This window comes from Pteropus alecto, unplaced genomic scaffold (assembly GCF_000325575.1).
Source record: "Pteropus alecto unplaced genomic scaffold, ASM32557v1 scaffold25, whole genome shotgun sequence".
Taxonomy (NCBI): Eukaryota; Metazoa; Chordata; class Mammalia; order Chiroptera; family Pteropodidae; genus Pteropus; species Pteropus alecto.
The window spans coordinates 37,135,893-37,147,744 of NW_006441955.1; the positions used below are offsets into that span (position 1 = coordinate 37,135,893).

The 11,852-nt window shown below is 33.0% G+C and overlaps 1 protein-coding gene across 3 annotated transcripts in view; it reads left to right on the top strand.

Annotated features, from left to right (window-relative positions):
• Positions 1-11,852, top strand: part of ABCD3 (ATP binding cassette subfamily D member 3) — a 65,981-nt gene that overhangs the window by 41,889 nt on the left and 12,240 nt on the right. For all 3 annotated transcript variants that reach the window (XM_025051933.1, XM_006919426.3, XM_025051935.1), the window contains exons 9-16: positions 883-1,025; positions 3,615-3,684; positions 5,952-6,021; positions 6,112-6,209; positions 6,320-6,411; positions 8,007-8,098; positions 8,174-8,246; positions 8,374-8,437. In XM_025051933.1, the coding sequence (XP_024907701.1) occupies positions 883-1,025; positions 3,615-3,684; positions 5,952-6,021; positions 6,112-6,209; positions 6,320-6,411; positions 8,007-8,098; positions 8,174-8,246; positions 8,374-8,437 (702 nt within the window). The remainder of the gene's footprint in view (positions 1-882; positions 1,026-3,614; positions 3,685-5,951; positions 6,022-6,111; positions 6,210-6,319; positions 6,412-8,006; positions 8,099-8,173; positions 8,247-8,373; positions 8,438-11,852) is intronic.

Below are 11,852 nucleotides of genomic sequence, written 5' to 3' on the forward strand. Positions count from 1 at the left end.
GGGTAATTAGAATGCAAAGTGATCAGTCCAAATAATAGAAGTTTGATTAAAATATTTAGTGTCCAGAAGAATTGGAGGCGATATTTGAGTTGTTTTGAGGAGGACGAGTAGGCATCCATTAGATATGTCAGGTTTGCCAAACATAAGAACAACTTCACTGAATGGCATGTAAAGGAAACAGTTATTTCAGTATGGCAGAACATAGGATATATATGGGAATGAGTGAAGTACCTGTGATGAGCTTGGAAAGGTAAGCTTAGAACTTCACTCTTGAGATGGTCAGTGTGTGATGAAGTCACTTACCAAGTTAGAGAGAATGGAGCTGGAAGCAAGATGTATGAGAATGGAAAGGCATATGGAACTTGTTTGGGGGAACTAAGCTTGAGGTTCTACAGAGTAGTGAGGTGAAGATGAATAGTACTTACTTGGAAATAATGTCTTGGATTCTTAGGAGTGACCAGACTTGAGATTAAAGATTGGGAGGAGAAGAGAGCTAAGGAAGAAACCTCAGGGAATATTAACATTCAAAGAGAGGGTGAAAAAGAGGTCTGAGAGTTATTGTGGAATCTTAAGAAAATATCCAAAAGACTTCCATCAGTGCCATAGGAAGAGTGATGACTGCAATTAGAAGTTTTTGGGTGAACATATTTGGGAAAGCTGGGGGATGAACTGCAGTGGTGGGAGGAGTAGATGAGTAGCAAAATCGTAAAGCCCCAGTGTGTACTTATTTTCCCAGAAAAGACACAATTAAGAGGAAAAGATAAGTCAAAAGATCAATTTCTTTCTAAGTCACTGAGTTAATTTTAGAAATTGTGCACATCGCATCCAGTAAATTTATTAGATATCCTTGAACTTTGTGTCTTTCTCTCACAATAATAATAGGGTCCAGCAAGCATGATGGCCTACCTGCTGGTTTCTGGACTATTCCTAACTCGACTTAGAAGACCTATTAGTAAGATGACAATAACTGAGCAAAAGTATGAAGGGGAGTATAGATACGTTAATTCCCGGCTCATCACAAACAGGTAAGGAAAAATGTATTAAATATATTAAAGATTCATTTTTATGGATATTGATGTCCTATAAGTTGACTCCAAAAAGTTTAAGAACATCGTTACTGAAATTATGTCTGTGTGTATTTACCTCTTTTGAAAAGACATATTTGAAGGGTATTAATTTTGTAACCCTTTTTTTTAGTTAACTTTGTTATATCCCTGATTCAGCTCTTTATGTTGTTTATTGACTAATTTTCTCTTAATTTTATTTTAAACATAGTCAAAATACAATTCAGATTTACTTATAATACTTAAAATTTCATTCCATTATCCTAAAATATTTTTATTTGAGACTATGTTTAGAATACTCAGTAATTCAGTCTCACTATATGTGTCTCTACCTATTTTCCAGACAGTTTAAAAACCCAAAATAGGAGAAAAAAGTACTGTGCTTTCGAGCCAGCCTAATTTCAAAATCTACGTCCTCTACTTATCAATTATATATTCTATGACTTTTGGCAAGTTATTTTTAGCCTCACTTTTGTTTATAATAGTTAGATAACATAGGGTTATTGTGAGGATTAACCATTAAATATATATAAAGCTTCCAGCATAGTTTTTGGTATGTAGCAGATGCTTAATAAATTTCCTCATATGTTGATGTCAATCTTAAGTCATTTCGAGGGTCCTGATATTTATTTACTACCCTATAGGTATTTACAAAATTACTTAGGAAATTACTCTTTAACAATTTCTTCCTCCTTAATGTCTTTGAATTGCTACAATGGTACTAATTTTAAATTGGATTTTGTATTCTAGGGAAACAGGGATTTGACAGTTGAGTTGAGAGGTGATTTGCCAAGCGAGTGAAAGATGGTCTCAGTTAGAATTCTCTCTATTGCAAGACACAGAAAACCTGACTCAGAGGGCTCCAACAATAGGGATATTTACTACTTCACATATGAACTCTTAGGATAAAGTAGTTCCAGCATGATCAAGGCTCTGGATCTTCTTTGTTTTTCTCTTGGCACTGCCCTCCTTTGTATGTTACCCCTTTCCTCAGGCTGTCTTGTAATCACAAGTTGTTAAAAGCAGTTCCAAATCTCACCAGCCCTCCTCCCCTGCAAAAAGTCCAGAAATAAAAATGGGCCATCTCTTCTGCTGTCTTTAAGAGAGCAAGGAAACTTTCCCAGAAGCCCTGCAGCCAACTTTCCTGCATATCTCATTGGCCAAAATTATCACTCCCTCGTGACTAAAACAATATATAGCAAAATGATTGGCTTAGACCATTTGAAACTCATCCCCTGTGGATGGGCATGAGGCCATTCTAAACCATTTGGATATACAGAAAAGGATAGATAACTTTAAGAAAATCAGAGTTCTCTTGGGAAAAGAACAAGGAAGAGATAGATGTTGGATAGGCAGCCATCAGTACTGTAGGATGTTTTGTCCTTTCACATACTGGAGTGGGGAAGTAGAATTCTCGCCTCATCTTCCTCCATAGGCTTAAATGTGCAGAAGAGATAGAAAGAAGTATAGGTGAAGAATTGTGTTTCTTAAACTGGGATTCTGATACCTCGGTGCTCTGTATCATTGTGTCAAGGGAGCCATGAAACACAGGTCAAATATGATGATGCATCTTTATGAAAAGTTAATTTTACTTAAAGGAATTGAAGTAGGAACTGCCTTGCTTTTATGATGAAAAAAAAAAATACAAGTACATTTTGGAGTAGACTATAAAATTCACAGAGTTTAAAGGGAGAAAAGAGACTTTAAATAAATATTAAGTGTTTATTGAAGGCTGTTTTAACAGTGCCTTCTGGACTCCTATGTAAATTTTTACTTTTCTGTAATAGGTACTTTGATGGGAGATTTACATCATACTGAACAGAGTGAAAAGACTAGACTTTGGTATCATATGTGAGTTATAATCTCAGCTGCTTGACTTGCTACCTGTATGACTTTAACAAATTTACATAACTACACTGAACCTTTCTTTATTTATAAAAATGCCCATTTATTTCTAGTCAAGATCCTTATGGCCCTTGTGGACGCATTCAAACCAGTTCAGGAAAACTGAAGTTGTGAAGACATGGTGGGGTTCTAAGAATAAAAGTGACTATGCATCTAGGCCTCCTGAGAGGTGGCACTGAGAAGCTGTCAGGACTTAGTTTGGTTTTCTCTTCTTCAGAGGCTGTATGTCATGGCATCGCTATTATCTAGCTTTTGTTTTCTACTCCTCCTTCTACTGTATTTAATTTGTAGTCTATGATGGCTGTCCCAGCCCTGCTTCCCTATGTATCATGGCAACTTCCTTCTTATTTTTTATTGTTTTATTTAAATTTCTAAGAATTAGCCCAGCACATTTCAGCCAGGCTACCTATGGCACATGCATCATATAGTTGTAGTCTAGTCTGTGATCCAATCAGATATGTATTCCTGTGCTCTGAACTAGGCACAGAGTCTCAAGTACTGACCATGGATTGAGACGTACCTGGTAAGGTCTTAATCACAAACTATTTATTTAAATGCAGATATTCAGTCATCAAATACTGTATTTCAGTTATTTTACAGGCTTAGGTAACATTAAAATTAATTGCTGAATTATTTTTTTAATAGTGAAGAAGTTGCCTTTTACAATGGGAACAAAAGAGAACAACAGACAATCTACACAGTCTTCCAGAAGCTGGTAAGACAACACGTTTGAGTCTCACATATTTATAAAAAGATTTTTTTTATTTTGGCCTAGGCAAAAATATAAATATATATCTTTACTTTTTAAGGTATTTATTTTTAAATAGCTATAAAAGATTTTTATAATGTGTTTTCATAAAAAAATATGAGAATAAAACTATCTTATCAGTATATTGTTGCTTAGTTATAAATATTGATAGATTTATTAAAATGTCAGTATATTATTGTATAGATAGGAGTCTTATTTAGTAATTAATTTAGTGATTTCTATAGAAAATTTGTTCCTATAACATTCATGAAAATACTGTGAAGATTATTTAGATTAGAGGTCAGCAAACTTTCTGTAAAGGGCAAGGTAGTACATATATAGTTTAGGCTTTTGAGGCTGTATGGTTTCTATTGTAACTATTCAACTCTACCACTCAAATGTAGCCATATACTATATATAACTGAATGGCTGTGGCTATGTTCTGATAAAATTTTATTTACAAAAATAAATAGCAAGCTGGATTCGGACTGCGAGTCATAGTTTGCTGACTCTTGAATTAGAATATAAACATTGTTTCTTGTGAAAACTGTACTTCAGTTTTTATTTACTTGCCACCTGGAAAACTTCAATTCAAGTAATTTTATTCATTCAAAAGATGTTGGGTATCATCTAGGTGCCTGTGTGTTTGTTCTAGGTGCTAGTGTGATAACAGTGGTGAATCTAATCTCAAAATTCTACCTTTATGGAGTTTACACTTTAGTGGAAGCTGGTGAACTTAAAAATATATTTGAAATGATTTAAAAAGATTAAAGTGGTTGTTATTTTAAATTATTTCATAAATTGAATTTTTGCTTTATTTATATTTAGCATGACTGAACTTTGATAGTGATCACTAAAATATATTTAAGGTAATTTTCCAGGAGACTGCATTTCACACCCCTCACTCTTCACATGGCTTGCTTATACTTATCTTTAGATTTCAGCCCAAAAGTTAACATCTGAGGCCTTGTCTTCTCTGATTGGTCTGTCTGAAACAGCCTTTACTAGTTATTTTCCATTTTAATGATTTGTTTCCTTAAAAGCATATATTGCAATTTATAATTTTCTTGTTTGCTTAATAGTTTGTCTCTTTCATTAGAATGTAAACTCCATGAGCTAAGGAGCCTTGTCTGTTCTATTCATTGTTCTGTTCTCCAGCACTGAGCACAGCATATGACACATGGAATTCACTGGATAAAAGTTCCAGCCATTGTTCTTTTGCAGAAGATAGTAAGAGCAAGGTACCTTGTTCTTAGGAACCCCCCATTTTAGTGGTGGGGACAAACATATAAACAATTGGATATTTTATATGATTTCAGATGGTAATGAATTTTATAACCAAAAATAAAATGGAATAAAGTGGTAGAGTATGATGAGAGCTGTTGCCTACCTATTTTTAGCTAGGATGGCAAGAAGATCTTTCTTGGGGAGGTGGCATTTTATAAGAAACCCACATCAAGTGGAGGTTAGTCATAAAATATACATACCTAGGAAGACTATTCCTGGCAGAGGGCACAGCCAAAAAAAAGCCTTAAGGCAGGAACATGTTTGAGGAACTAGCATTTCTGGAAGTCAGTGAGATGGAACAAAGTAGAAGCAGATGAGGTTTAAGATAGAGCCCAGTGCCAAATCATGCAGGACTTTGGATAATCTGATAGATGGAAAAGTTGAGAACATTAAAATATAAAATAAAAAACACTTTTAGATTTCTAATTTTGATATAATACATGCTCAGATTACAGCTACAGACTTGGGCTATGTGGCATTAATTTACATTAGCACATAGTTCAGATTGAGTGTAATGTAATTCTTAGAGAAAGCATAGACCAGGTATCTCCAACTAAAGCAAAGTATTGAGTGCCAATCTAGACTGCTAGCGTTTCACCTAAATTAGCTCATCCTTCTGTTCTTTTTGTTTTGATTATTGATCAGTTTTAGCATATACATACCTGATAGTATTATGACTGCATTGTTATTGTACATGCCAGGGACACCACATTAACATTTTTTATGTAATTTCCATTCTATTGCTATAAAAATGGTTTCATGAAGTGTTTAGTACCTGCTCTGTGATCAGCATTGTGCTCTATGAAATGTGATGTACAGTATAATCAGAAATCATATGCACTCAGTAAATATCTGTTGAATAAATGTACATTTTCTTTTATTATCATGATAGATTCATTTTTTAATACATAGAAAATATATATTTTTTTGTTCTTGCTTTCTGCCAGGTGGAACACCTACATACTTTCATTTTGTTTCGGTTTTCTATGGGCTTCATTGATAGCATAATTGCCAAATGTAAGTATGCTTTAAAAGAGATGGTGGAATGAGATTTGTGGAAAAAGTAAAGTATTGTTCATATTTTAATTCTTAACTGTTTTGTTTCAGATTTTGCCACTGTTGTTGGTTACCTAGTTGTCAGTCATCCTTTCTTAGATTTATCTCATCCTCGACATGTCAAGAGTACGCATTCAGAACTTATGGAGGTAAAGTGGTATTAATAATAACAATTGAAATTCAGATATAAAATTAAATAAAACCTAGTTTTTAATCTTAGAAATATAAGTGAAAATTAATATATTTTTTTCTGTTTAAGGATTACTACCAAAGTGGAAGGATGCTTTTGCGAATGTCTCAAGCTCTGGGTCGAATAGTTTTGGCTGGCCGTGAAATGACTAGATTGGCTGGGTAAGTAAGATTCTTAATAATGAGCAATTGCAGAGAACAATTTTTTAAAAACACAACCTTTAGTGATTGTGCCCAGTTGAGGTTAAGATCAGTGACAACTGATGCTACTAATTCTAGAAGCCGGTTTTGATAAAGAGTTAAGGAAGGTTATTTTCCTTATAGTGAACTGTTCATGTTTCCTTGAGATAATTGTTTTGAGCTTTAACTAGATTAGTGGTTCTCAAGCTGTCTGCTCCATGGACAGTGGTATTCAGTAAATTGGGAATTGTTGAATCATGACAGTTCTTCTTAATTCACAGAAAATTAACTTAATGACTAGAATCTTCTTATTTGAACTTTTTGTTTCCCACCATACATTTTTTCTTAGATCTTTGGTACTGGCAACCCAGCAAAAGATGAACAAACATGAAGTTGATTTTAATGGAAAAAAATGAAAAGTTACCTTGTAGTATCTGTAGGTACAGTTGTAAATGTGGTCATATTATCTATTAAAATTGTTCTTAGACCATAAAGTGGAATTTAATATTTTAGTATTTAAAGCTCTAGTATAAAAAGCTTGGTACGGTATGAACAACAATATAATGTAAAAAAGTCATCTGGAGAAATTAAGATCTTTTTCAGGCCTGTGATTTGTCTCTGCATATTTCTTCTTCTTTATTCCTTCTTCTCTCCTATGACAGAGAAGGTCTTAACGGCAAGACGGAAGAAGTTGTAAACTACTGTGTGGAGTCTCTTTCACTTGAAAATGCTAAAATCCTTCCTATTTGTTAATAGCTTTGTGCCTTTATAGTTCATGGCATATGGGGTGCTTCTGTTCCTTTATGAGATTGTTCCTTGTTATTCACGGAAAAATCCTGTTTCGCATCTCTGATGTAGAGTGCTTTCTCTTTGACCATAATGTCTTTTCTATGTGCCTCAACTTCTTTTCATTAGTTTCAATTTCTGTCTATTGTCACAGTGAGTTCCACATAATATTAATAACACTTCATCTTTTCCCCTCTTAAGAATATGAAAGAGAGAAATCTTCCACATTCTTTCACATTTGCAAGGTAGCATTCATTTGAGATAATATATACATATTATCTCAATATATATATATATATTATAAACCTTCCTCACATAGGAGACTGTTTTTATACAACGCTTTATAGCTCAGTTCAGTGGGAACTCAGAGTCCATACCTCCTGGGTCTAAAGAATGCACTACTACTATTTCTTTTGTAGTAGCTACTAGAAACTTCTTTAAAATTCTAGTGGCAAACAACCTTCTTAACTTACCTATTAAAGAAGTAAGTATCTGTTGAGGTGGGAATCTTTTGAAACCTTTTCCCTGATCCCCACATTTCTGCTCTCCTTCTGAAACATTATAGTAAAACATGCATACTATCACTAATACTTTATGTTGATGAAAATTCTTTTAGGTTATTTCATTTAAGCTAAATTATAATTTTAGAAACTTCAGTTAGATTTGTATAATATAAAAGATATAAACTTCCACAATGTCATATGTCAATTTCATCTCAAATAAATAAAATAATAAATATGAAAGACATGCTGGCCTTTGGAGATTTGATATGACTTTTTTTAAAATTTCAGTTTTACTGCTCGGATTTCAGAATTGATGCAAGTACTAAAGGATTTAAATCATGGAAAATATGAACGCACAATGGTCTCGCAACAGGAAAAGGGTAAATATAAACATATTAGGTCACATAGTTTTTGCTGACATAATATAATGCTTTAATATTTATTTTCCATTTAAGGTATTGAAGGAGCACAAGTCATTCCCTTGATACCTGGTGCTGGAGAAATCATCAGTGCTGATAACATTATAAAGTACGTATCGAAAAAGGTTTTTTAGCTCCATAAACATTTGTTAAACTACATAGTACCCTTTTCTTTTAGCTGCCTTTGCTTTGTGTTTGATATAAAATTATCCTCTTTTTATTAATTTCTTCTGTAGATTTGATCATGTTCCTTTAGCAACGCCAAATGGAGATATCTTGATCCGAGACCTTAATTTTGAAGTAAGTTTTTAAATGATTGTATGATAGCTTAATTCATCTTCAAGATGTGAAATGAAAAATGGGTGTTTGAAGAATCAAAATAATTTTAAGGCTTAACTTAGTCTCTAAATTCACAAAATTGCTTTAAAAAGTGTTTAAATACTTAGAAATCTTATTTTTCTTATTTGAAAGGATTTTAAAGTTTCAAGTATTAATATCAAAAAATATTTTGCAAATCCATTGCTAGTGCAACTGAGAAACTGAATTTTAAGTTTTATTTAATTTTAATAAATTTGATTTTAAGTAGCCACACGTGACTAGTGGACAGCACAGCTCTAGAATTCCTCTCTCTATGCCTGTGTATATGGCCTTCTTTAATTTGTTTTATATATAGGATTCTTTTCAGCTGCTTTCATAGAAAGAATGTTGTCTGATAGTTTATAAAATAAGATATATAATTATTGGATTTATTTTTAAATTGTTAGAATCTTTGATAAGTCTTCAATTTTTCTATTCAGTAATGTATATTTATTTAAATACATTTCTACTTTTTAAGGAACTATAAATGAAAACAGTTATGCACAGTACTTTGAACTTAGTCAACAATGAGTATTGTATATTATATTCATTTTAAAGCCAAGAAACATGAGACGAAGTAGAGAAAATGTAAATATAGTTGGTAAATGTTGAATGACTATAATATTACAGATACTTCAGCTAGTTTGGTGTACTCCCTTAACACAGTAGGTAGCCACCCATCAGGCTTGATTTCATAAATAAAACAGAGATCAGAATCCTATCTTTGTTACATTTCTAGTAGCTCCTTTGTTTAAGCCTCAACTCAAGGGTAAAAAGTGCCATGAGACTTCTCCATTGAAGAATCCTCTTGGTCCTTTTTTCCACTTTCTTCACTCTGTCTTTATGCAGAAATAGATTACACCAACAATACAGATACACACATGGCTTAAACATAATGAGAAGGGATTTGGGATCTGTATGTACAGCTACATGGAGTAGATAAGATTATGGTTCTGGTCTGTGATATTATTTACTCACTTTGTTATAATGTTACCACATTAAAGCTCTTGCTTTCTTTTCAGTCCAAAAGCCCTTCCCTTTAAAGCCCTTATGTTTGAATTTAATATACTTCTAGCTAGAGCCTATAACTTCACTTTTATAATTTCAGAAAGGCTCTTGATTTTTTGCTCTTATTTTGGTTTCATTTGGAAAGTCTTATTTGAGTACCCAGTTATGCCTTTTACTTTGTGATCATATTCCATACCACCTGTTGTTTATCTTGTTTTGTTTCCTCCTCCACTGGGAGCTGTGTTTTGACTTCTGTCCTTTTGGTCTACTGTAATGAATTCCTCTTCTGTCTCTTTTTCACTTAAGGTATTTTAAGTTAGACTTGGCTTTTCTCATTTATTCTGTCTTTGTTTTGTTTTGTTTTGTTTTTCCTTTAACATCTTCTTCCTTTATTTAACAAACATCTTTCAGTTCTTTGTAACCTCCAATTTTCTACCCATCTGGCTTACTTGAAAATAAGGATTCCTTTCTCCTGGATAGAGGCATGGTAAAACAGACTTGGCCACCAAAAACAAATGTTTCATACTTTATGATTAGTTTTTCTCAGGTTACATAATAACCAAATAATATAAGCTTATTTGAGATAGGAGATTTTATACCTTATTCCTATGTAAACTCTCCAGCACAGGCATATTTATCTAAATGTAGACTGAAGAGACCCTAAGAGATAACAACTTGTAGGTTATATATAATGTGGATGTTAAAATAGTACTTTGTAACTTATTCCAATTTTTACCTTTTTAGTAAAGGCATATTTGTAGTGTATAAGAAGCCTATAAATCTTCATAAACAGCATTCTTTTATATTATTTCTCTTTTACTTAAATCATATTTATGTGTAGTTTTTTTTATTTATTATGGTAAATTCATAGGAAGTAGGATTTATCAAGAAGTGTTATTTCTGGGTAAATAACTGGTAAAAATGTGGTGGCTCAAAGCATTCACTGCTCCATTAAACCAATCTAGGAACCTCAATGATACAGAACTCAGTTTATCAGTGAAAGTTACTCTTGGTTTTTAATCTTAATTCAACCCGTAAAAAAATACATTTTTATAAATCTTTAATATGGAAAAATCATTACTGGCTTACCATGACTAATGTCATAATTGTAAGTTTTGTCCAACATTCTCAAAAGCCATGGAGTAAAGAAAAGTTAATGTTGGATTTAAAACATTTGAGCATAGGAGAGTACCTAAGGATGTCCATGAGTCTAGTTATTATTTTTACACATCATTACAAACTTGGTTTGGGTGTTTCCTGGCATATTGCAACAAATAGTGTGGAGAAATATTGGATACCAGTGTCACAATGGGCAGTTAGGGGCAGAAAAGATTATATTGCTGACATTACTCAAATAAAGCATAGTAGTGTGGAACCATTTAATTAACAGTTCTGAACTGTAGGAGCACCTAAGGACATCACTTATAGTAAAGTAAAATTATTATATAGAATCTTGCATTATCAAGAATATTCATTATATTCAGTTTTACAGGAAAAAGAAATAGATAATTGCTCATACAGAAGTCATCTAAATGAGTCTTTAAAATAATTTCTCAGAAAAAGGGACAGTTCATTCATCTAGAAAAGTCATTTAGAATAGTTTATGCTCTAACATTGATGTGCATAAGGTGTGAAATTTTATTATAGATCAACTATGTGGTAAGCCAGTTAGGGTAATTCTCAGCCTTTTTATAGAGGTTCATTTTTTCTCTTTTATTGTGGTAAAATATACATAACACAAAATTTAACCCTTCTAACCATTTTTTAGTGTACAATTCATCAGCATTAAGTACATTTACGATGTCATGTGACCATCAGCATCCTCCATCTCCAGAACTTTTTCATCATAACAGACAGAAACTCTGTACCCATTAAACAATGCATTTCCCTCCTTCCCCAGCCTCTAGTAACCTGTTCTACTTTCTGTCTCTGGGGATATGACTACTCTAACTACCTCATATAAGTGGAATCATGCAATATTGGCCCTTTTTTGTCTGGCTTATTTCACTTAGCATAATGTCTTCAAGGTTCATCCAAGTTGTAGCCTGTATCAGAATTTCATTCCTTTTTAAGGCTGAATAATGTTCCATTGTATGTCTATGCCATATTTTGTTTATACATTTATCCTCTTGGGTTACTTTCATTTTTTGGCCATTGTGCATAATGCAAATGGTTCTCCATTTCATCAGAGTAGAAGCCAAAGTCTTTTCAGTGGCTTACAATGTAGAATTTGCCTGCCACTACTCTAACCGCTCCCACTTACCTCTCTGAGCTCATTTCCTACTTCTCTTCTCTCCTTATTTCCTCTTGCCAAATCAGCCTCCCTTCTTTTTTTTTTTTTTTTCCCCCC